The 26,855-nt window shown below is 43.1% G+C and overlaps 1 protein-coding gene across 9 annotated transcripts in view; it reads right to left on the bottom strand.

Moving 5' to 3' along the window:
• Nucleotides 1–26,855, bottom strand: part of CNOT10 (CCR4-NOT transcription complex subunit 10) — a 59,535-nt gene that overhangs the window by 24,382 nt on the left and 8,298 nt on the right. For 8 of the 9 annotated variants that reach the window (XM_065583549.1, XM_065583551.1, XM_065583548.1 and 5 more), the window contains 11 exons: nucleotides 24,614–24,708; nucleotides 21,949–22,110; nucleotides 21,413–21,563; nucleotides 19,995–20,140; nucleotides 18,968–19,054; nucleotides 17,884–17,967; nucleotides 16,842–16,959; nucleotides 15,110–15,259; nucleotides 13,764–13,966; nucleotides 10,386–10,507; nucleotides 9,250–9,426 (listed from right to left, as the gene is read on the bottom strand). In XM_065583549.1, coding sequence (XP_065439621.1) covers nucleotides 9,250–9,426; nucleotides 10,386–10,507; nucleotides 13,764–13,966; nucleotides 15,110–15,259; nucleotides 16,842–16,959; nucleotides 17,884–17,967; nucleotides 18,968–19,054; nucleotides 19,995–20,140; nucleotides 21,413–21,542 — 1,217 coding nt within the window. In that variant the 5' untranslated portion in view covers nucleotides 21,543–21,563; nucleotides 21,949–22,110; nucleotides 24,614–24,708. Of the gene's footprint in view, nucleotides 1–9,249; nucleotides 9,427–10,385; nucleotides 10,508–13,763; nucleotides 13,967–15,109; nucleotides 15,260–16,841; nucleotides 16,960–17,883; nucleotides 17,968–18,967; nucleotides 19,055–19,994; nucleotides 20,141–21,412; nucleotides 21,564–21,948; nucleotides 22,111–24,613; nucleotides 24,715–26,855 lie in introns of all 9 variants that reach the window. The other variant, XM_005278699.5, reaches the window with a different exon arrangement.

The following is a 26,855-nucleotide window of genomic DNA, read 5'->3' as shown; positions in this document are numbered from 1 at the left end:
GCCCCCTCAGTTCCTTCTTGCTGGCTACTCCGACAGTGGGGAAGGGGGGCGGGTTTGGAATGGATATGAGCAACACATCTCGAAGAACAACAGTTACAACGGTGAGTAACCGTCTTTTCTTCTTCGAGTGCTTGCTCATATCCATTCCAATTAGGTGACTCCCAAGCCCAACTTAGGTGGTGGGGTCGGAGTGAGACATTGCTGTGTGCAAAACCGCTGATCCGAATGTAGCATCGTCCCTGGACTGCTGCACTAGTGCATAGTGAGCTGTAAATGTGTGGACTGATGACCAAACTGCAGCTCTACAAATGTCCTGGATCGGAACTTGAGCCAGGAAAGCAGTCGAGGAAGCTTGGGCCCTCGTGGAGTGAGCGGTGAGGTGCGGTGTTGAGACACCTGCCAGGTCATAGCAAGTCCGGATGCAAGACGTGATCCAGGAGGATAGGCGTTGTGAGGAGACCGGTAAGCCTTTCATTCGGTCGGCCACTGCAACAAAGAGTTGCGTCGTCTTTCTAAAGTGTCTTGTGCGGTCAATATAGAAAGCTAGGGCCCTGCGTACGTCCAGAGAATGCAAACGCTGGTCATGGCGAGTAGCATGTGGTTTAGGATGGAAGACTGGGAGAAATATATCCTGATTGATGTGAAACGGAGAGACCACCTTAGGAAGAAAGGCAGGATGTGGACGAAGCTGCACTTTATCCTTATGGAAAACTGTGTAAGGGGGCTCGGATGTAAGCGCCCTGAGTTCAGAAACGCGCCTTGCTGAGGTGATGGCTACGAGGAAGGCTGTCTTCCAGGATAGGTACAGAAGTGAACAGGTGGCCAGTGGCTCGAATGGAGGACCTGTGAGCTTGGAAAGAACCAGGTTGAGATCCCACGTCGGAACGGGTTGACGCTGTTGTGGGTACATCCGGTCCAAGCCCTTGAGGAACCTAACGACCATCAGGTTAGAGAATACCGAGGACGCGAGTTCCCCTGGGTGAAAAGCAGATATGGCGGCCAGGTGAACTCTAATTGAAGATATCGCCAAAACCCTGCTGTTTTAGGGAGAGGAGATATTCCAATATGAGAGGAATAGGTGCCTGTAACGGGGACGTGGCTCGTTGTTCGCACCAACAGGAGAACCGCTTCCACTTGGCCAAGTACGTGGTCCGTGTTGAAGGCTTCCTACTGCTCAGCAGAATCTGTTGGACAGAGTGCGAGCATTGTTGCTCTGCCTGGGTGAACCATGGAGCAACCACGCCGTGAGATGGAGCGATTGCAGGTCGGGGTGACGCAGTGGGCCGTGGTCCTGAGAGATGAGATCTGGACACAATGGGAGCGGGATCGGTGTCTGAACCGAGAGCTCTAACAGTGTGGTGTACCAGTGTTGTCTCGGCCACGCTGGAGCGACCAGAATTACTTGTGCCTGGTCTCTGCGTAATTTGAGCAGCACCTTGTGGACCAGAGGAAATGGAGGGAAGGCATAAAACAGGTGGTCTTTCCAGGGGAGGAGAAACGCATCCGAGAGAGAGCCCGGAGCTCGTCCTTGTAGGGAGCAGAACACGTGGCACTTCCTGTTGGCTCGAGATGCAAACAGGTCTATCTGGGGAAACCCCCACCTCTGGAAAACGGAATATATGATGTCCGGACGGATAGACCACTCGTGCGTCTGAAAGGACCTGCTGAGTCGGTCCGCTAAAGTGTTCTGGACTCCAGGGAGGAACGATGCCGTGAGATGGATTGAGTGGGCGATGCAGAAGTCCCATAGGCGAATCGCCTCTTGGCATAGGGTCGACGAACGTGCTCCTCCTTGCCTGTTGATATAAAACATGGCCGTGGTGTTGTCGATGAGAACTAACACACAGCGGCCACGTAGGAGGTTGAGAAATGCTTGGCATGCCAAACGCACCGCCATCAATTCCCGAACATTGATGTGCAGGGATAGCTGGGGTGCAGTCCACAGGCCCTGGGTATGGTGTTCGTTGAGATGGGCACCCCAACCCAGCGATGATGCGTCTGTGACCAGGTGCAGAGAGGGTTGTGGGGCGTGAAATGGCATCCCCTCGCAAACCACACTGTGATCTAGCCACCAGGTGAGGGAGGTCAGGACCGAGTTCGGGACCGTGACCACCATGTTCAGGCTGTCCCGATATGGGCGGTATACCGATGACACCCAGGTCTGGAGTGGGCGAAGCCGAAGTCTGGCATGCCTGGTTACGTACGTGCAAGAAGCCATGTGACCCAGCAGGGTAAGGCATGACCTCACCGTGGTAGTTGGGAAGACCCTGAGCCCTTGAATGAGGCTCGTGATGGTATGAAAGCGATTGTCTGGTAGGATAGCTTGTGCACGTCCGGAGTCCAGGACTGCGCCGATAAATTCTATTCTCTGGGTAGGCTCTAGAGTGGATTTCTCCTTGTTGAGTAGGATGCCCAACTCGTTGAATGTGTGCACTATTATGTGGACGTGAGCTCGAACTTGCTCTTTGGTGCGACCGCGTACCAACCAGTCGTCTAGGTACGGGAACACCTGTATCCCTTGTCGACGAAGGTATGCTGCCACGACAGCCATACATTTCGTAAACACTCTTGGGGCCGAGGATAGGCCGAAGGGAAGGACTGCAAATTGATAGTGCACCTTGCTTACCACGAATCGCAGGAAGCGTCTGTGAGGTGGGTAAATTGCAATATGAAAGTATGCGTCTTTCATGTCGAGGGCAGCGAACCAGTCTCCAGGATCGAGGGAAGGGATAATGGCCCCCAAAGAGACCATGCGGAACTTCAACTTTACTACGAATTTGTTGAGTCCGCGCAAGTCCAAGATGGGTCGCAGACCCCCTTTGGACTTGGGGATCAGGAAGTAGCGGGAATAAAATCCCCTGCCCCTTAACTCTAATGGAACCTCCTCTATGGCCCCCATCGATAGGAGCGTGGAAACCTCCTGTATAAGAAGTTGCTCGTGAGAAGGGTCCCTGAAGAGGGACGGGGAGGGGGGTGGGAGGGGGGGGGATGAAGAAAACTGGATAGCGTATCCTCTCTCCACCGTGCGAAGGACCCAACGGTCCGAGGTTATAAGGGACCAAGCACGGTGGAAATGGGAAAGGCGATCCCGAAAGAAGGGGGCTGGATCCTGGGGGATGACTGGGGCGCCGTCCTCGACCGCACCTTCAAAAGTTCTGCCTGGGGCCTGAAGGTGGCCTTGGTGGCCCCTGGTTCTGACCGGGTTGAGGGCCGGTCCACCTTCTCCTACCACCTCGCCCCCGCCTTCTGGCAGAGTCCCGTCTCTGACGAGGTGGAGGGGGGTAGAAACGTTGAGGCTGGGACCTAAATGGTCTGCGCTGGGGACCCGCAACATGCATCCCCAGGGAGCGCATGATTGTTCTCAAGTCCTTGAGGCTCTGCAGACGAGAGTCCGTCTTGTCCGAGAACAATCCGTGTCCCTCAAAGGGCAGATCCTGCAGGGTTTGCTGCAGTTCCGGAGGCAAACCCGAAACCTGGAGCCAGGAGATCCTCCGCACAGCGATACCTGAAGCCAGGGTTCTCACAGCCGAGTCTGCTATGTCCAAGGAGGCCTGTAAGGAGGTCCGAGCCACCTTCTTACCCTCCTCTACCAAGGCCCCGAACTCTTCCCTGGAGTCTTGGGGAACCAATTCCTTGAACTTCCCCATAGAGTTCCAGGAATTAAAGTTATAGCGGCTCAGGAGCGCCTGCTGGTTAGCCGCTCTGAGTTGTAACCCTCCGGCCGAATAAACCTTACGGCCAAACAAATCGAGGCGCTTAGCTTCCTTCGATTTGGGCGCTGCGGCCTGTTGACCGTGGCGCTCCCTTGCATTCACCGATGACACCACCAGTGAACACGGCTGGGGATGAGTATACAAGTACTCATAGTCCTTTGAGGGGACAAAGTACTTTCTTTCCACCCCTCTGGCTGTGGGTGGGATAGAGGCAGGAGTTTGCCATATCGTAGTGGCGTTAGCCTGGATCGTGCGGATCAGGGGCAACGCCACTCTGGATGGGGCATCCGCAGAGAGGATGTTCACAATGGGGTCTTGCACCTCCACTATCTCCTCTGCCTGAAGGTCCATATTACGTGCCACCCTACGTAATAGGTCCTGGTGTGCCCGGAGATCTATCGGGGGTGGACCTGTGCTCGTTGTGCCCGCCACTGCCTCATCTGGGGAAGATGAGGAAGATGCCTCAGGTGGCAAGGGATCCAAGGGCGGGTCCTGGTCCAATGAGCCCTGGAGCGGAGCATCACCTGCCCCTGGGTCCAGGACGTCAGGTGGTGCGGGCACGGAAGCCTCCATGCCCCCTGGAGGAGGTCGAGAGATGGTGGACTCTGGGGCCCTTCTCTCAGAGTGCACCGAGCGAGAGGCTGATGGTGGTGGAGCCCCTTGTGCTTGGTGGTACGCCCACGGGGTCCAGAACGACCAGTGCGAAGGTCCCTGAGCGGGATCCTCCGCTACCTCCTGCCAGTGGCCCATGTCCGGTTCATCGGCCTGCCCCTGAGGGGGGTATGCCAATCTCGATGCCCCATCGGAGGAGCGGGACACTGATCTAGATGGCCATGGCGGTGCCGACCGCGCCGAGACGAGCTCCGGAAGGTACGGTGCCGTACGGTGCCGGTCCGGAGATGAACGGTCCCTATGCGGTGCCGGTGAACGGTGCCGAGATCGGGATCGGTGCCGATGACCGCGGCGGTGCCGAGAGTCCGACCTGGACCTGGAAGGTGATCTCGAGTAGGCCCGGTGCCGGGAGCGGCCCCTCGACGTCGAGCGTCGCTCGTATCGGTGCCGGGAACTGCGTCTCGAGGTCGAACGGTACCGACGATCATAGCGGTGCCGGGACGTAGAACGGTGCCACGACGATGATCTTAGCCGCGAGTACGACCGGTGCCGAGGTGATATTCGGCGCCGGGACTGCGAGCGGCGTGGGGACCTGCTTCGGGACCTGGATCGGTGCCGTGGTTCCAGCCCTTGGGATGGTGGGCGCATCAAGGCAGGTTTCCCCCTGGATTGCACTGGACGAGGGCCCAACGGTGCCAACGGGCCGGTGGTTGAGGCGGTGCCGGCTCCGTGAGAGCAATCAAGTCTCTCGCCGTCGCAAAGGTCTCTGGGGTCGACAGGAGCAACGGTACCACCGCTGGTCGTGGTGGTGAGCCCACCTGCACCGGACTCGACGGCCTCGGAGCCGGAGTCGACGGTGCCGGAGGCACCTGCTTCTGGTGCTCCGCCAGTGGACGCGGCTCTACCCCCGGCGCCGGGGGGGCCGGCGTCTTCAGGACGACAGTCTCCTGCGCCTTACGGGATTTCTTATGTCCCGGCGATAATGAACGGCGCCGAGGCACTTGCGGTGGGTGCGGTGCCGAAGGGGTCCGGTGCCATGGAGGCTTGTCCGACGCCATTCGCGGTGCCGGAGCAGTCGGTGCCGCCGGGGCGCTGCGCACCGAGGCGCTTGGCGCTGGGGCTTGACGCGCCGATGGAGCGTCTGGGCTAAGTGCCGCCTCCATGAGGAGATGACGAAGCCGAAAGTCCCGCTCCTTTTTGGTTCTCGGTCTGAAGGCCTTACAGATCTTGCACTTATCTGTTTGTTGGGACTCTCCCAGGCACCTCAGACACGAATCGTGCTGGTCACTTGTGGGCATAGGCTTAGCACAGGACGCGCACTGCTTAAAGCCGGGAGCCTTGGGCATGAGCCCGGCTACACGCCGGGGGAAAAAGGGGGAACAACCCCCTTAATCCCCTTTAACTATATAACAACTATTACTAGTGAACTAAACAACTATCTAACTATATACAACTACAACTATAACTACAACTATCTTCAACGGAAGAAGCTAGGGAGAGTGGAGAACAGCTATGCCGCGCTCCACAGTTCCAACGACCGTCAGGGGCGGTAAGAAGGAACTGAGGGGGCGCCGGGTCGGCTGGGGTATATATCCAGCGCCATGAAGGTGCCACTCTAGGGGGCTCCACAGCCGACCCGCCGGTGTTGCTAGGGTAGAAAATTCTCCAACGATCGTGCACGCGGCGCGCGCACACCTAATTGGAATCGATATGAGCAAGCACTCGAAGAAGAATATTAATATATTTTAAAAAAATAGCACAAACCACACCAAGAATCCACTTATTTTTCAGTTAGTAAAATTCTAATGTGAAACTTGAAATATACACAAATATTTGGACAATTCAAGACGTACTTCCCTCTAAAAACTTGTATTTTCACCATTTCTTTTTCTTGAACAAAAATTTTGAAAGTTGAAAGCTTTCCTTCCATCTTTGGCAGCAAACACTGCTTTCTGCACTGGCAAACATGGAAATGCAGTTTACAGTAAGTAGAAAAACAGCTTCCTTCTGAGGTGGGGAAAGACTACACTTGCATTTCGGCAGAAAAAGCAACAAAATTTAGATACGACAGACCAAGATTTTGGTTTGGATTTTTTTTTATTTTTGCCCACTTCACAAACAGTGAGAATATTTTCACCCAAGTCTAGTCTCTGCTTACCACATGCACTACCTCATACATGTACAGATGAATGAGGTTATTCCAGTGCAAACTACAAACCAAACATCAAGAGAAGTATAGAATTAAAGGAACCCTGTACCTAAAGTTGTAGAAAACACACACAAAAACCACCCCCTTTTCACCAGGGGAATGTCTGTTACAAGGTCCAGGCTGTACAATATTTTCAGGAGAATGTCACCATCTCGGTTCTTCTATTGTTCCTACCCCCTACCTCCAAACAGACAAGGTTCCCAGCTGAGAGGAATGGATGAAAATCCTTTCAGAACTTGGCAGCATGAATTTAGGAAGAGAATATTTAGTTACTGGACTTCTGGGAGTCAACAATGCTCCTTGGGAGGTATAGTGACAATGTTAGTTATAGAAGCATATGCTTTTGAAATCATAGGACAGTAAGAAATCCTCGTCTACAATGCAGATTTTCTCTTCCTCACTCCTGTTAAGGAAAAGGGACACACTAGGAAAGATTCACTAAGAAAAATCATAAATTTTGGACTGTGGTCATGAGGATTTCTAAGGAAAGATGGTGGAAAAAATACTCCCAACTGCAAGAAAAAAATAAAACGAAAAGAAATTTCCTTTAAATACCTCACACAGACTGAATTCCTTAACTGTTAAAGGGATAAATGGCTTTTCTGCACTTTCAGTACTATATATTGGAACTTGGGTATAACAAAAATACAACTTTCTATTATTTTCCTTAAATGAACGGAGACCTCCAGCATTACCTGTTTTTCCCCCCCAAAGCTGGTGTTCTAAACATTTTCTCCGAGGATTGTGTCCATGAAAGTGAGGGACTCACCGGCATTACACCAGGCATAGTGCAGGCATGAACCAAGAAAAGTTCTCTACATAATTTTGTTAATATTCTTCTCCAACACCCCCGATTTTATATGGGAGTTTAGAGAAGCGTGTAAAGAGAAATCAGGATGAAACCAAAGTCTCCATGTTGGATCCGACATTCACTGGCTTTGTTATGTTTTTAGAAACTTTATAAACCAATGGAGTTTTTTCTTAAGATTCCTTTTGTAGATGTGTCATTTTTTGTAGTTTATATTTTTAATTGCCAACTGTATGCTTCTTTCCTTCACACTTCCTAAATCCAACCTCCATCCCCCACCTCAGAAATAAGCATAATATCGCATACAACACCCAAGACTGCTATGTCTATGTACCAAATCTGAGCCAGGGCAAATGTTTAGAACTGAAGCATAAGACACTAAGGGCTTGTATACACTTAAAATGCTCCAGCAGCATAGCTGCCCCTGCTGCAGCGTGTCAGTGGAGATTCTCTGCAGTGACGAGAGGGGTTGTGTAGTTAGTTGCTCTAGTGAGTGTCCACACTGAAGCACTACAGTGACACAGCTGCACTGTTAGTCTGTAGTTAGTCCACCTCCCTGAGAGGTGGTAGCTAAGTTGACAAATTCTCCCATTGACCTAGTGCTCTCTACACTGGGGGTTAGGTCAGCATAGCTACATCTGTCACCAGTGTGGAATTTTCACACCCCCGAGAGACGGAGCTATTCCAATGTGAGCATTCAGCATAGACCAGTCTTGAGAATTACAGGAGTATGTGCATGCCCGAGGTGACTGGGAAAACAAAAACCACCGTCAACACATTTAGCATTTGTAGAACATAAGTAAAGGCAGTGAAAACATTCATAAAAATCAATTTACTGTACATACTCGTTCATAAGCCGAATGTTTTTAGTAAAAAAGGGAAGCGCCACAGAAGGGGGTCGGCTTATGAACGGGTATAGACAGGGAGAGGTGGGACACAGCCCCTCCCCCCAACAGCGGGAGCAAGGAGAGGCAGCAGAGCCAGAAGGGAGGAGGCGGGGCCAGCGTCTCTCTGCTTCTGCCCACGCTGCTCTCCCCCCAGCCTCCGAAGCAGCTGCAGCTCCAGGGTTGGCAGGCTGCAGCTATGCCGCTCGGCCCCACCCCCCAGAGCAGGCTGTGACCACGCCGCCCGGGCACTGGAGCACACTGTGACTGTGGCCCGGCCCAGCCAGCTGGAACATGCTGCGGCCACACTGCCCGGTCTGGCCCGCCGGAGCATCCTCCCCTGGCCCTCCCCAGAGAAGGTGGGATGGGATGGGGAGAGTGTGGGGTCACGTGGGGGTGATCACAGGGGTTACTCCCATGACCCCCCAGCTTCTCCCCCCCCCAAAAAAAAAATTTCCCCACCAGTTGCTGTCCCGGCTCGTCAGGGTAAGCAGCTGACATGCTGGGACACTTTGTTTACTTAGGTTTACCTCCGTGCCTGCGGACGCTCGAGGTAAACAAACCATCTCGGCCCACCAGCGGCTTATCCTGATGGCCCGGGAGCCAAAGTTTGCTGACCCCTGAATTATAGGATTGGCTTATGAATGGGTCATAAACATTTTCCATTTTTACTTCTCCATCTTGGGGGGGTTTGCTTATAAACGAACCAGCTTATGAACGAGTATATATGGTAATTGTTGAAGGGTAGTTTTTGTTTTGTTTTGAAAGAAAACAAGTGTTTGATGGTGGAAGTCCAATCACTATTTTTTCCTCAGGTTTGCTTAGCAGTACTTAAATTCTGTTACACCAGTAGCAGTTTTCTTTGCATGGAGACTTTGCATGTGCGTTTGAGATCACCTTTTCCGTTTTCTATTTTTCTGCCTGTCAAACTACAGGACAGACAATAGGCACAGAAATCTCTCCCTGATGTTGTGGATGAAAAAAAGTTTTTTAAATAACTGAAACATGTACTATTATATTTACCTGCATGCTTCATTGCTTTCATTGTTCTCTGCATTTCCCCCCAACTGGTTATTAGTTTTAGATCCATTTTCCTGCTTTGGCTCCTGCTGATCTTCCGGCAGCAACAGCAAGGCATTTCTTAGACAAATCGCTGCAAACTCCATACTGGCAACAGGGATAGCTGAGGACTGCCCATCACTTGAAAGATGGAAGTTAATTTGTAAATATACTAATATTATTGCTACTTCATTAAAAAAAATATAACGCTTTGGAAAAAGTGAATTCAGAAAGACACAGAACAACTTTATCCTATGGACGAGTGGAAGATTAATGTCATGCTTTAATAAGTTTATTATTTAAATATTCACTTTATGCACGCAACAAAATGCTTATATCCTAATTTAGAGCTCCATCCATGGGAGTCCCATATATTCCAACAGGAACTCCCTAAATAGAGTGCTGGTAAAATCAGATCCTTTGGATGCAAAATCCTGGGACACTTTTCCTTTTTGTTTGTACACTTCAGTTTATAAAGAACTAAACACAGCATCAGTGCACATACAAGAAAACAAGATGTGCAGAAATAACAGAATACATGCACACATTATGTTGTGAAGCCTGAAGATGAAACCAATAAATTCTCCCACTTGAGAAGTACAGGCAATTCACATATAATCTCACTTCAAGTGTTATGGCTTTTACAAGATGAGATAATTTAGCTAACAAGTCATAAAACTTTGTACATCTTATCTATTAGATCCCTACTCTAGGCTACTTTCTAGCATAGAGTTCTTGTGATGATAATTTCCCTTTCTATAAACAATTTCACATGCAACTAGGTGGAAAATATGAATTCTAGAGATTAAATTAGGAAGTGACCAACTAAAACTTGAGTTTCATTAAACAGATAAATAGTGTTGGATGGGCAACAGAAGGCTTAGACACCCACTAAGACCCCAAGCCTGTAAACATTTCAACACATGAGTAACTTTAACCATATGTAAAGTCCCATATAAATCAATGGGAATAAATCAATGAATAAAGTTACTCACATTTAAAGACAGGAAAGTTTAGAATTTTTTTTTCTGGTAAACAGCCACACACCCTTTACAGAGATGAGTAGAAAGTAACAGAGTATAGAAAAATTGTGAACTTACTTATAAACAACATTCTGTATTGATTGTGATGCGAGGACTATTTTACGGTGATAGCCTTGACCTACTATAGATTGCACAATTCCTTTTTTGCTTGGAAGACCTTTAGTTTCTTGTTCTGACGTCTAAAGGAAGAAGGATTGAAAATATCAGTGAGGCTCCAAACAGGCACTACAGCTTTTCAACAAAATGGTTTTAAGAATTTTTAACATAGGCAAAAGGACATTTTCCCTTAAACAGATGAACCATTTTTGCTGAAACTTTCAAAAAGATTCATTGTGAGGTAGACACCCCAGCATGGACAATTTCATCCTACACAGTTAAAATTTGGCAAAGTTATAAGCAACTGAAAACAAGGTCTTCTACTGAGAAGAGCCAGGAAACCTCAATTATAGCAGCAGCTACCAGTTCCATCTATAATAAAATAAAAGTATGTTTCTAGCCCTCAACAATTGTGAAGAAAAGCATGAAAACGTGATCCAACGCAATGACATCTGCCTGAGCTTGCGGAGAGCATAAAGCAGTAGCTTTAACAGATATGAACTGCCCCAGTATCTCAATGGGATGTTAACTCCCAATCTCAGCAAACATCCCCCCACCAAACTTGACATCATCCCAACATGGGTCCGTGTAGCAGAAGGAGAATAATGCAGTGGGCTTAGCCCACCCGCTAAAATAAATACTATAGGTGCTGGGGAAAGAACTGGGGGCCCTCCTGCTGACACCCTTGCTTCTTTTGGAGGAAGCTGGGGAAGACCATCCTGTTGGCTGCTGGTGCACTCCAGGGGAAGAGAAGAGGTCTGCTACCCCTGCCTCTCTGAGAAAAGAAGGCCCTGCTGCTACCATGGCCATGATATAGGGGCAGAGCCATGTCCCCTGCTGCGGTGTGCATAGGCCCATGGCCTGCCTTAATCTGGCCCTGATTCTGAGAATTTCTTGTGACACATCATTGTTATTAAATATTTCTTTCATGGTAACGTCCAAGTCCTGTATCAGGATTAGGGCCACACCGGACTAGGAGCTTTACAGACAGATGTAAATATGGTACCAATCCCAAAAGTCTTACAATCCAACAGCAGAAACATAAAATGTGGGAGAGAGGCTTCATACATATGTAAACATTTTCTATATTTGTAAGCCTCACTATTAAGTACTGGTTGGTTTCTTATGGGCAACATGAGAGAAGCAAGTCTTGAGACGGATTTGAAGGAGAAGAGAGTGTAGAGCAGGGGTTCTCAAACTGGGGGTCATGAGCCCTCGGGGGGGGTCGCAAGGTTATTGCATGGGGGGTCCTGAGTGGTCAGACTCCACCCCCAAACCCCGCTTTGCCTCCAGCATTTATAATAACGTTAAATATAAACACAGTGTTTTTAATTTATAAAGGGGGTCACACTCAGAGGCTTGCTGTGTAAAAGGGGTCACCAGTACAAACATTTGAGAACCACTGGAGTAGAAGAACCTTACAGAGCAGTTCAAGGACAGCATGGATGAAAACTTGAAAGTGTTTGTAGGAGCAAATACATGAGCGGAAGTGCATGCAATAAAGAGAACAAGACTGATAAACAGGGATGGGAAAAGTTGTGTAAGGCATTGAAAGTCAAAAAGAACAAGAAAATTCAACATGATACTGGGAGAGAAGAGTTTCCAGTGGAGGGATTCAAAGAGAAGATGATGGGATCAGAATGAAGAGCAGAGATGATGCATTTTTCTATAGACTGGATAGAGTGGCCCAGATTTCAGATTAGCCAGAGAGAAAAAGGGAGCAGCAATTGAGATAAGAAACTATGAAAGCCTGCAGTGAGTTCTGGATGTGTGAAAAGAAAGGAAAAGGTCATATACCAGGATTCCACACACATCACAATGTGGCTTGTTGCTTATATCCTGTTTAGATTCTTATCACATGCAGTCCATGGCTACTTTGAGAAAATATTTATATTAGACAGCATTAAACAAAAAACAAGTCCTAAGGGATACATACCAACCCTCATGAACCAGAACCAGGACAAATGCCAACCACTAAGGGACACAGGTTAGAAAGATCCTTTATGGGACAAGTATTTCTCTACAGGATTCTGCCCTCATTTTAAAGCATCTAGTACTGGTTACTATCAGAGACAGGACATTGGACTAGATGGACTGATACAATGAGAAATTTGTATGATTTAGATACCAGCATATTCAGCAGTAAATAAATACAGGTCACAAGAAGCCAGCTAACACATTTGTGTGTGCAAATGTAACAATATACTTTCACTCAAATCGTACATCTTGGCATATGGATGTGGGATGTGAGCAGGGGGAATTTCCACTGGGACTGGGAGAAGAGAGTGGGAGAGAAGAGAAAGAAATCCACCCCATTGCCACAGAGCAGCAGCAGTTACGCTGTAACTGCTAGCAATGGCCTGCATGGATATTTATGCTCCCAGAAGAGAACTGGCCAGCAGTTCCACCTTAACCTTACTACTTCCCATCCCCAAAACGCCTTGCACTGGGAGCCCCAGCAGAGCAGAACTCCACAGCACAGAGAAAGATGTACAGCCCATGCAAGACTTAAATCCTGTGATTTTCCTTTTCACAGTACAACTACACCAGTTCTACTGGGTCAAGGAGCAATATGGCCTGAAGAGGGGGTAAAATTTTGCTATCACTGTGAAAGTACAATGGGAAGGTTAGGTCCCATTAAGCACCCATGAATAATGGGGTGAATGAGATGGCATGACAAGGCAAGTGTGAGTTTTCGCCATGGAGAAGTAGCATGTTGTATCTTATTTGCAGGTGAAGCCTCACTGCAGACTACCGCTGATTCATTCCTTATCTTTATTTTTAGCCCAAAAATAAAGGTCAGTACAAAATCAAATCAAATCTAAGCCACACACAGACTTGGAGACAACTCAGCTTCAAAGCATGTTAAATAGGTCTACCAAGTATTCCAATGAGTTAAATATGGTCTAAATGCATTAATGTTACGTAAATTTGCCAGGAGAAATAATGCTTCACTAGTCTCATACACAGCCTATAACTTTAGTGAGGAATTGTTGTAACATCCACTTACATATTTTCCTGTTATCCCTTACTAATATTCTAAAATAGCTACCAGGACATTTTTTACCTTACGGCAAGTCAGTTAACCTCCAGACCTCAATTTCCGCTTCTATAAAAATGGAGATACTGCTTATCCATCTTTGTAAAGCAGGTTGCTATCTTCAGATTAAAAGAATCAGATATAAATTCACAATATTATATTATTTACATAACTAAATATTGAAGAAGCAGGCCTGTAACATGTACAGTAGAACTCATCGAATATTTCTTCTTTTCAAAAGGACATTGGTTTTTAGAAGTGTTGTGTGATCAGATGGCTTCTGAAGCAGACTTACTTACCCCCTTGTTGGCAGCAATGCAGCATTCTGCTAGTCTCAACCAGAGGCGTGGGTTTGAGTGGTAGACTTGGACAGCTTCTATCAAGCATTCAAAAGCAGCTAGGGGCCTCCCAATATGTAAAAGTTGAATTCCACAGTTGTATAGCAACTCATACCGTTTATTAGTCAACAACGTACACATAGGTCTCCCTGAAAATTTCTTGCCTGTGAGAGAAGTTAGATAATATTGGGTATCCAGTTTAAGAGGGAAGAAATGAAAGAACATTCCTGGAAAAATAACTGCATCATGTAAATATTCACTAATTTCCCTCTGTAAATAAATTTCTTCCACCTTAGAGTTGACCTCAGAACAAACAAATGCACCTTACTCATTAGAGTATAGACTGCTTTAATCTTATTAACTATACTGATTACTCAGTATATTAGATAGGAAATATCATACAACTCCAAAGTCATCTAAATGCCCATGGCTTCTTCATTATTCTCAATTTTTGTAAAATTTGTAACAAATTAGTTCCAAAAAGTATTTGCTATTTTAATATAATTATAAAAAGCCGCTGCCTTTTTATTGACATTATGGACTATACCACCATAATACACACAAATAAGAATTAACAAGCCACACTGAGAACTAGTTGTCAAATAGGTAAAGAGTGGATTTAACATAAGATGAAATATGACTTGATGTAAGATTTATTGTCGGGGGGGGGGGAAAACACACACACAAACTAACAGACTGAGTTACAATTAGGAGATACAGTATCATCTCAGGATTTTTTCTTTTTTAAAAAAAAAAACTTTGATTATATCAAAGTCAATGTCGGATAAACATAAACAGAGAATTGTAGGTGAAAGTTCACACAAACCTGGAGAGTTCACTAACAAAAAAGGTCGAGATAAGTTTATATTTAAGACAAAACACAGTTAAAATGATTTTTAAGGCAGTAAATGAGAGAGACTTTCAAATCTTGGTGACTCAATCCAAGTCAGCAAGATCACGAGTAATGGTTTTAATGATGTACAATAGGGCAGGAAAACTGTGTTTATTTCAGACCCTCTTGACTGACAATCAAATAGTATAAACAAGTGTAGAAATAATTACCAAAGCTTCCAACATGCTGAAGCAAGCAAGAAAATGACACACATTTCATCGTCTATTTCTGACAGCAGGCAGCTATATTTTGAAATCACGTACACTCAAAACTCCCTTCCTTCTTACCCCATCCCTTGTGGATCACTGAACAGTAATTACTAAAAAGAAATACTAATATGAGCTCTCCAGTAACAATTTATTTGAATCAAAACACTCACTCCTTCACCATGCTTTTCGTCTGTTACAAGTCTTACCTGGGTCTGTGCTGCCCGTTCCTAGTTGTGCACATGCATTATCATTTTCCTGCAGGGCCTTTTTAAAATAGAAAATGCCTAAATTGTGCTTTCCCATAGCAAAATGAATGCAGCCGAGATTGTTCCAAAACATGCACCTTAAGCATTCACCTGAGAAAACAGCAAAATATAATCAAAATCAAAACATTTTCATAGCTCAGGACATTATGGTACATTCTTTGCAAGATACTTCTGTGAAGAGCTAAACTAAACATAGTATGATATGATCTATTGTGAAGACCAATGAGACAATAAATTAACCACCTACTACTTCTGTGTACCATTTTACTTCCTTTGAACACATAACATTATTTAATTTATTAAGTGGTAAGGGGTTTGGTGAACTTCTCATGCATCATGTTCTCGAACAACAGGGTATAAAACCACTTTGGCAGAGTTCAATTTACAGCACATTAATCTGAAAGTTCTCTTAGTACTTAATGTGTAAACACTTGCAGTTTTCTGACATATGGCTCCTGTAAGAAGGAAATTCTTACATGACATTATCTGCTCAATGTTTAATAAAATAAGCAAATACACTAATCCAACTATACAAGCAGAAGAGAAATGAGGACTTCTCACATTGAGACTGCACACAAATATGGTGTTCAGATAATACTGACAATTTAACTTTTGACCTATTTACTTATAAAGGCAGTTTCACAAGGTTGCCACTAGTAAAGAATAAACTAGTTTCTAAATTAAGCAACTTCATATTTATTTAATTGTGTCTATTCAAGTAGTCCGAGAACTGTGATATTTCCAAGGCAGATTCCATGACTATATTCATGTAGCTGCCATTTCTCCATCAATTCCTGCTAGATGAAGAAACATCCTTGTGATGCAAGAGGTTTCACAGAGCATCTTAAGAAGTGTCGCACAAAAACACCGAGTATGAAACTTTATGGAAGAAAGGGCATTTAATGGCTATATTATTTAAATTATAAAACATAGGAAGGTCTTTTCTTGCATTAAACCCAGTTTTATAATTCGTATGAACTGGGTTTTCCAATGTTTTAAGATACCAATATTGGCCAAAATACCATTTTTATGCCTTCCATCTCATTTGAAAGAAGATATAAATATTTACAAGTAGTTTAAGCTCCACAAGATTTGAGGCAACCCCAACACTCCATGCAAACTTTGAATTCACCCCACAGCTAGCACCGCTTCTCCTATAACTTCTCCCCTGGGCGCAGCATAGAACCTCACACTCATCTTCCATTATACTTCTACTTTCTACTGGTCCAAACATAGGCATTACACTTACACACACCCACACCCACCACTCACTTCTTCATGTGGCAACACTCCTAAATATCTGCTAGGCTGGATTAGAGTTTTGTTTTAAACAGACACAAAAACATTTAGGGGCTGGGAGGAAAAGGACGTGGAAAATGAGTTAAGGAAGATTAAAAAAACAAAACAAAACAAAAAAACACACAACACATGGTATTTCAGGCCCCAGCATTGCAAGCACTTACACACATGCTTAACTTGAATGCTTGTGCGTAGTCTTACTGAACTCTGAGAATTAAAACACTGGAAAACCCAGTTCATACAAAATATAAAAAAAACTGGATTTTATGCGCCAGGAAAATGTCTTAAAACTGAACTCAATGAGACTACTTGTGTGTAAAGATAAGCACACGTGTAAGTGGTTGCGCAATCAGAGTTTTATGCTTTATTTTACCTGTTTTCATGAACCCTGGATGTTCAGCAATGTTTGAGCTGTTTAACAGTTTTACTGCTTTCCGATAATTGCCCCTCAAATATTCAAAATTGCTCTTAAGAAAGAGAGAAGGAGCAGACTGTGAAGAAAACAAAAATTATTACTTATCAATTGCTTTAGGACAATTACTTATCAATTGTTATGTTAAACTGCAATAGTCACAGTTTACTGACTATTGTTGCTATTTGAAAATAGAAGTGTTTATTTTAATGCAGCAAAACGTGTTCCTCAGATGTATGGTTAACATTTTTCTCTTCCTAGAACTCACATAGCTATCCACGACAATTCACCTTAACTTCTAACTAAATGTTTTTGTAACTGCTTTAAAAAAAATATTGAAAAATACAACCACATACAAACTGTTCTGTAACATTCTTATTTTCTTCACACGGAAAGAATGCACTAGAATGTGTCTTCTTCCAGCTCTGCAAAAGTGAACTATATTGGACATACTGCCTCCAGCAAAATGAAAGGCTCTGAAAAGCTTCAACTGAAACAACAGATTTTAGTACCCCAAAATTATTTTTCTTATTGACCAACTATAGAGTAGTTTAATCCTATCAATGACCAGGAAAACTTATTCTAGTCAGCGAATAAAGTTCACTGCATCAACTAGAGATTAGACTTCCATAACTTTTCTAGAGAAATTTACATTCTGTTAGGAGTTGCTTACTCTTTGATTAAGGTTATTATAATCCACGCTTTAGAGTTTGTTTATAAAGTGCCTCATTTTTTTAAACGTTTATATCTTAAATTAATAAAAATCCTAAGCATGATTTTCTGAGCACATAAATCAGCCAATCCAAATAATAATTCCATAATAATGAGTTGCAATTATACAAAAGTAAATTATAAACAAGACTAATGCTAAAGCTCTTTTTATTTCAGACACTTCCCCTGAGTCTCAAACTTTATAACAGAAATAAAGTTAACAAGTTTAGTTTTAGGACAAAGAATTGACCTAGATTGCAAACAGAATATGCTTTAAAAAAAAAAAGCTTACATTTCCAGCTGTATTCATAACGGATTTAATCTCCCTTTTGCATGCTTTTAGAGACTTCATCTGGATATAGGCTCTCACTTTATACTGTTAAATTAACAAAAAATTTCATTAGTATAATTTTAAAAATTAACATTTTAAAACACTTTAGTAAATTATGCAGTTTGATGTAATCTGTAAAATGCAACGTGCCCAAGTTTACTACACAATATTGTACACCTCTACCCCGATATAACGCTGTCCTCGGGAGCCAAAAAAATCTTACTGTGTTATAGGTGGAACCGCGTTATATTGAACTTGCTTTGATCCGCTGGAGTGCATAGTCCCGCCCCCCCAGAGCGCTGCTTTACCGTGTTATATCCGAATTCGTGTTATATCGGGTCGTATTATATCGCGGTAGAGGTGTACTTATATACATTAAGAAAAACTATTTAAAAACTGTCTAAAAAATAAAACTCCTCTTCAAAATATAAAGAGAAAATTCAATTACAGGCTTCTAACAAAATAACTCCTACAGAATCCCGCAAAATGGATTGTAAAAGAGATTCAGTATAATGGCTGAGTAACAAGTTCCAAAACTTAAACTTTAAAAAAATCTCAGCGATGCAATTTTTTGTTACTATTGTGATAAGTAACTTCTATAACTGAAAGATCAGAGGAAAATATTTATTTTTCAGTTTTCTTTTTATTCATTTAATAGTACTCTGGGGCAGATCCCTCAGTTGGTATAAACTGTCATAATTCCACTGTGGTATAAGTTGTCATAGCTCTATTGATTTCAATGGAGATACAACAATTAATACCATTTGAAGTTCTGCCCCTTTGTTCTTTAGTCAGCTTCCCTCACTTATGTAGATCTTACAGAAACAGGGGAGAAATTAAAATACAGATGCTGGGGGTGGGATGTTTTACACATAGACAAGGGAATTCAGGAGCAGGTGTAGTATCCGAAACTTCTTTTAAACTGATTTTTAAAGATTAACTAGATTCATAGTAGGCAATACCTCTTTTTAATAAAGATAAATGAGAACATCATCAATTTTAAATTGCATATAAATATCTAATTCTGGACACCAGAGTTTCCTACCTGATGTATCTTAGATTTTGCAGCTTCTATTAAAGCTCCACTTTCAGCTCTATGATTAGATGACTCCTTATTTGTATTATTACCTATCTGAACACAAATTAAAAGGAGAAAATATGATTTCATCTTTAATCCAGTGTACGGGTTTATTTTTCTTAGGTCTAATATCAGAGGGGAAATCAATGTCCCAAAAAGGAAAACTCAGTCATAGCTAATATCATCACATCCTATTCTGGCACTTAGTGAATTCTTAAAAACCACCTAACACATAAGGAAGCCAAGGACATTTTATCTATACATCGTTAGCTTCTGAAAACTAGGCTTTCATGTCAAGTGACTTTCTATTCTCCTTTAGACTCTTCAGTAAAGTTACTGTACACTAAAGATAGACAAGATTAGTTTCCTTTAACATATCAAAGAAGTGTTCTATATTCAGTTAGATCCCTGTCTAACCTCAATCCACTTCTTACTCAAAAAAGGGCACTTCTTAGTAGCAGAATTTCAGTTCCAACTAAAGCAGATTTCACCCCAACTAGTGACACATGAACATCTGTCTCATATACTCAAGGACTCCTCTGATTCCTCAACAAGCAGAGGTAATTCCTCTCTGACCTACTAGTTACTTCCCTGGCTCAGGGTCAAAGGAATTGCAGTCCAAAGCAATAGCTTCTTGGTTACAGCTCAGAGCTGTCAGCCAGGGAGACAAAGTGGGAATATTTGACCCTAAAGACCATAACTGTCCCACTAAAGCAAAAATCTGACAGTAGGAAACACCTCTCAATCCTTTGCCAGTAGTAGACTCAGTTTGTAGTGGGATACAGGGGAATATATACATGCCACATGCAATTAAATAGAATTACCAAAGTGACCAGTGGCAGTCTAAGATTAAAACCATTCTAACATAGTTTAAATTTTAAACTATTTGAAAAAGCTATTGATTATTTTTGGATTAGCCCAAAGCATATTGCCATTAATAAATCCAAGAGTTGTTGTTTTGTTTTTTAAATAAGGTCCTCTGAAACATACTCACCTCGTTATTTTTTCCATTTTTGTTATTGTTTCCCTGTAAAATCATTTTTTCCAAAACAGAAAGCAGATGCAAGGCTTTCTCAGCCTGGTAAGTTAGCAGATACAAGTCTACAAGCAGGAAGCACACAGCCTGGGCAAACTTCTCTTCTACATCAGACAAAGAAAAGAGAAAGAAATATTATAGTTTTAATATGTAGCCCCCACCAACACATAACTGTGAAAACACCCCCACGTTAGTCATAAAGCACTGTCATGAAGTGCTCTAAAATTAATTTGAATGCACTACATACGGTGATCCTGATGAACAAACCTACAAACACTGAAAATGTTGACCTGTCAACAGTAAAGCATATAAAATTGAGACAATTAAACATTTCCTCTTAAAAAAAAATTTAATTTTGAAAATTGGTCTAACTGATAAGCACTGGAGAACCAATCCCCTAAAGGGATCAACGTAGGCAGACCTATATGGCTACATGGAATCCCATCAAAGTCAGTAGAACTCTGCACAAGCCCTAAGTGTTTCTGCATGGATGCCTTTGAGACTGAACCCTAAGTTCATGTATGGTATCATACATCAGTATGATAGCTGGTATATCAAAAATTGTCAATGTATTGTTCCTTCCATTCCTCTCACTTAATGGATTTACTGATGAATACACACACACACCCCAACAAGAGTATGCATCAGCAAACAACCTTAACACTTCAGCAAGGTTTATAAACCCTACCAGACAAGCACAGCACCATTCCACTACACAGCGGGCCACTGTTTACAGTTATGTGGGACTTAATTTTCAAAGGTGGGTGCATACAATTACATACAAGTTATCGCCACAGTTGCCAACTTTCACGCAGTAAACAAGCACCCCGACTTTCACGATAAGCCAAAAATCAAGATGATCCCATTTCAAAACACGGCCAAAACAAGCCAATCTCTAAGAACCCCAATACTCTATGTGACTAGATTCCCCCCAGTGTGCAGTCTGGGACTGTGGTGGTCCTGCTGCGCACCCCTGACTCTCTACCACCCTTACCCCTGCTTTCAGGGAGCCGATCAAAAAAAAAAAAAGAAGCAGCAACAAGCTACAAGCCATAAACTAGCCAAAAAGCAACTCACAAGCCAATTAAGTCAAAACCAAACCCAATTTCTGCATAGCCCCCATGTTTGAATCATGCTTCTCTTGATATACACATACAGCACATTCTTTATTTCTAAATCTCAGCTACTGTGTGTGTGTGTGTGTATGTATCAATTGCTAATGTAGATCATTCATATTTATATAATACACACATGTAACTTAATCAGAAGAATCAATCACCAAGAAGCTTTAGGTCAAGAAACAGTTTAACAGTCTGCAGCCATTAAACCAGAGGGGAACAAAAATAAGAAATAACTTTGCCTTCCTATCTACATACCAAAAGGCTCTATAAACTGGTAAAGCTTCTCTCCAACTGATATTGCTTCAGTGTATTGCCGCAGATGATATAGAATAACCGCTTGATTGTAGTAAAGCATGCTGTTTTCAACATCGTCTAAGCCATCCATTTCTTCAACAGCTGAATGAACCTACAAAAAAGGTAATTTATTCAGCTTTCCTATATTCACTGTGGGGGGGGGGGGGGGGGGAGAGAGAAAGAGGGTCCAATATTTGGAAACAATACTTAAAAGTTATAGAATGATCCACATATGAGGATAAAGAAAATCTCACCTGCTACTCATAGGCTAATAAACTCTTATATGGTATTAATGATAAGTATTGATATAAACCAAGCATTTACAAAAATAATTAAATTAAAAACAGAAAACAAAACTACTTTAATAACCAAGACACTATTCTATCTAATAACTTCACAAATGATTTCCTGTTCCCTCAACTGGTAGAGGACCCAACCATGATGTAAGAGGAAGATGCTACTTGAATTCAAAAAGCTACTCACTATTCTTGCATTACCTGATTCTTCAGTTGATTAAGTGTTTGTTTCAAGTTGTCTGTTGTAGTCTGGTTACTTTTACAGAACTCTGCAACAGCTGTATTCAAAGTTATTTTGTAGTCATCTTTGTTTATTTCTTGCAAGCAGATGAGATGTTGCAGACAAGCATCATAATTCCCAGCCTGTAAGTGGGCACATACACATCAACAATAGGAAAAAATAAGGTTTAATCAACATGTTAGTAACTCAATATAAAAGTACTCTCTTCCGGTTTATAGAATTAAGTTGTATTTCCACTCTTCACACCTATAAAGACAATTGTTTCCTGCCGAGCTGAAACACAAAATATAACTAAAGGTGTAACTAAAGATGTGCTGTAATGGGAGACTGATGAAAATTAATATGGGAAACAAGTCTAAAACTGAGCACAAGATTCAAAGAAATTGAAAGAAATCTGTGAAAGAAGAGTTGAAATGGAAGAATCCTAAAATTATTTGAAAGGGAAGTTTCTAATTTATTCGTCCTTGTTTATATTAGCCCTATGGAATCTTGAAACTAAAACCCGTTTTCTTTACTGAATTTTCACAAACCCCTCTCCAGTCATGAGCACACTTTTTTGTTATTGTAGAGTTGCTTATAAAATATTAGGCTGTAACTCTGAGGGGAAAAAAAACACTGAGGCATCTGAGTGGGGAACATATTAAAGTTTTAGCCTATGCAAACAAACATAAAAAAATCCAGGTGAAGTTTGAGGTCTACCAACTTTAATAATCCAGCTTTAAATAAACTACTTTACAACTCCTTTGAGGGCATGTGCAACAGGGTTGGTGTATTCCAGCAACTGGTCATCAAGGCCTCAGTTTCTCCTCCGACTTGCACATACCCATGTGTTTTGAGTAAGTCTCCACTTGGAGTCTGGTTTATTATGACACAGCAAAATTATCTTTGGCCTCTCAGGTGCAAGCAATTGCTTTCTTAGGCAGCAGGGTTTCACAATAGTCAATTGCTCTCTCCCCTGGGTAGCACAAATTTCAGCAGCACCACCTGGAGGTGGTGCTGCTGAGGTGTAGGGGAACCCAATCCCTCCTCCTCCAGTTCCAGCCTCAAGTTCTATACAGGAGTGGTAATCTTCTCTGGCCTCAAATTCCTCTCCTCTCTTCATCCAGAGACTACTTCCTATCTAACCTGTCAGGCTTGCAGGGTCCTTCCCTATTCTGCCACCATTTGATGCACTCCAAGTCTAATACTGTTCTCTTGGGTCTCCCTGAGCTCTTCTTAGCAAGATATTACACAAGATATTACTCTTTTCCCTTCTGCTGATCCTACTACACTGAGCACCCCTGGGCTCCTCTCTCAGCATCCTCCTGTCAGGGAGCTCTGCCAGTAAGGGAAATGACAAAAACATTTGACAAGGTTACTTATGGGCAACTTAACACTAAGCAATACTGACAACTGGAAGTGCAGATGTGGTTCTGTCTTCTTTTGTCACCTCCTTAGAACCTGATATGTTAAAAGTCTTCTAGGTACAGAGACATTAGATCATGATGGATAAGCAAGGTGGGCTGGGTCCATATTAGAACCAATAACAAAGGTAGCAGTAGGTCATTCAAAACTGGTTTGAATAATTTTAAATTAGCTCAAAAAATCCTTTCCCACTATCCAAAGAAGAAAAAAAAGTTAAGGATACCTAAGATAAGACAATAGGATGTGGAATCACTTGAGAAATCAGAGGGTGGTAATCAAAATGCCACTAGAGCCTATATTAGGACAATTTTGTTCATTTTATATAACAATATTGTATAAGCAATATTGGCATATGATCTATACAATGGAAAAGGAGGATGGACATCTAAAATGAGCAACACAACAAATTCAAATGATTGGGATAAACTATATATATCAGAAGTAAACTGGTTTATGAAATTCAAGGTAGAAAAAAGTAAGTACAAAGAAAAACAAAGAAAAGGAAACATACCTCCAACAGCCATAAGCTACAGAATACAAAACATGAATGAAATATGAAGTAAGAGGTAAATATAATTAAAAAGCTTGCAGCCTGAGTCTTTACATTACTAAATATACAAACAAAAGCTTCCAGGAAGTATAGGAAGAGGTACTGAACACAAGTTATCAAATTACTGTGTGTAAGTCCTTTATGTGGACATTAAAATGTTGTGTACTGTTCAGGTCACTTTACTACAAAAGTATATTCAGCAGGACAGCCAAAATGATACAGGAACTTTGCTTTTTAAAAATATTTTGAAGTCCACAGATTACTAGCTAAAATTATGGAAACTTTTCTTCAGTGCGTGCACACAGAGTTGACAGAACTGTCACAAAATAGCTGTATGCTTATTTTACCCAATTCTCACCAATCACATAGCATTGATAGTGACTGAGCACTGGGAACCAAGAGAAAGATTTGGTTATGTTTCTGGTTGCCCTACATTCAAGAGCCCTAAACATAGAGTCTTCTCACATTATATCAGATATCTTAGATTAATCAAAGTGGACATGTCACTATATTATAATGAAGTCTGCTACTAATTTAGACTGAATTTATGTTGTTGATACATTTATTATTACTCTTAAAAAAAAAAAAAGGAACAAATTGGTTACCAGGTGATAGTTTAAAATAATCAAATAAGTTCAACAGAAAGTTTTAAAGCTTAAGCCTTTTCTTACATTAAAAGCTTGTAATGCACTACTTGACAGCTCCTTTTCCTGATCAGTAATCCCAGAGGAAGTAACTGTTCCTTCATGTTTCTCAGTTCCCTGATCTGCAAAACAAACAGAAGAGTAGAGAATATGTTAGTAATCATATTTGCAACTAAGGTTAATAAACATAACTCCATTTCTTCCATTACACATTCCATGCCTTTCCCTCAAGATCTTCTTACTCATACCCAAAACACCTTAAGCAATGATAGCAACACTGTAAAAAGCTAAATTCAACTCTGAACTGATAGTACAATAACCTGGGAATGAAAATTTCACCCCTGAAACCTAGAATTCCTCTGCTGAAAATGGGAACAATAACCTTCCCTTGCTAAGTTACTTATAATGTATAGACATCACATCACGACCGATTCATTTTTGCAGTGTATCTTAAACTGAGTAACTAAGAGCTGTAAACTCATACATAAAAGGATGCATTTTAGATTTCACTCTTAAAAGTACTGGATTTTTATATTCACAGAAAATAGCTGGCAAAAACCATTACTAGGATATTACTGAAATAAGTTTATCTAGCAGCATTATATTAAAAAGATGCATGCTGCATAGAAACCACATATATAGTCCTGAAACCCAAAAGATGATATGAACCACTATGTTTTTTCACCCTTGAAGATAAGTGTTTCCTATTTCTCATGTTTTGCTGTTTCAGTTTTACACTAATTTATTTTTTTGTTGTCATTTTATTGTGCATGGGGAGCTGTATAAATCTGTTTTCTTCCTCTCACTAGACACTAAAATATTAATCTATATTATCCTTAGTTATCTAACCTTATGCTTTTATCTGTAAATTACACAGTACCATCTATCACAGTGGTCACCAACCCATCCATCGCGATAGACTGGTCGATCCTGGAGCCTCTGCCAGTCAATCGTGATCTCCAGGCCACTAAAAGTCCGGCGGCACAGCAGGGGTCTGGCAGGCTGCCTGCCTTTCCCGGCCCCACGCCACTCCCAGAAGCAGCTGGCTGCTGGCACATCTCTGTGACTCTCGGGGGGGGGTGGGGGGGGGGGGAGATGGAGAGGTGGGTCCACGTGCTGCCCGCCACCCCCAGGAGTCCCCACAGGCAACAACTGTGGGCACAGGCAGCATATGTAGACCCGCTGCCCCCCTCCCACCCACTGGCCACAGAGATGTGCCAGCAACCAGCCACTTCCGGGAGTGGCGTGGGGCTAAGCCCCACTACACTGCCGACCAGGAGCCGCCTGTGGTAAGTGCCTCCCAGACGGAGCCTGCACCTCGCACCCCGTCCTGCACCCCAACCCCCTTCCCCAGCCTGGAACCCCCTCCTGCACCCAAACTCCCTCCCAGAGCCCACACCCGTCACTCCTGCACCCCAACCCCCTGCCCCAGGCTCAGCCAATGCACACCCCACAGCTGAGCATGTTACACTGATTTGTGACAATCCCTGAAGGACTTTGGATCTATAAACCACAAATGACACTAATAAAAAGTAAAACTCATGAAATGTCCAGTGGATTCTATGAGATTAGGTGCAGTATGACCATATGACCCCTGCACCCAAATTCCCTCCCAAAGCTTGCACTCCAACCCCGCTCACTCCTGCACCCCAACCCCCAGTCCCAGGCTTAGCCCGAAGCCCCATCCCACACTGTGAACCCCCTCCCATACTCCAACCTCCTGCCCCAGCCTGGTGAAGGTGAGTGAGGGTGGGGGAAAGCAAGCGACGGAGAGAGGGGTGAGTGGGGTGGGGCCTCAGGGAAGTGGCGGGGTAGATCCTGGGTTGAGTCTAAATTCAAAAAGTAATCTTGTGCATGAAAAGGTTGGAGACCACTGATCTATCATGTCATCATTGCCATATCATACGCATCTGCCATTGCCCATTCCCATATAATGAGAAAAATAAATAGGCAACAGCAGCTATGGACATCTACACTTCAGAAGTCTCATTAATGAAAATTTTACATTAGGAAATGAAGTGACACTTGGTAAGCCACTTATTGGTTAAGCCTGAAGACAGAAAGATAGCAACACATCTCCTTTCGTACCTGGAAATAAGTTATAATGCACACCGATTCAGGGGGGGGGGGGAAGTGCCTTCAAATTTGTAATATTCCATATTTACATTAACAATTAACACAAAAAATTACACTAATCTAATGTCAAGATTTTCAAAGCACAAGAACCCTAGCTCCTGAAAGGTACTGAGTGACCTTAATTCACATTGAC

Source organism: Chrysemys picta, chromosome 2 (genome assembly GCF_011386835.1).
Source record: "Chrysemys picta bellii isolate R12L10 chromosome 2, ASM1138683v2, whole genome shotgun sequence".
NCBI classification, from domain to species: Eukaryota; Metazoa; Chordata; order Testudines; family Emydidae; genus Chrysemys; species Chrysemys picta.
The sequence above is the reverse complement of the archived record's forward strand: the minus strand, read 5'-3'. Positions and strand labels throughout refer to the sequence as shown.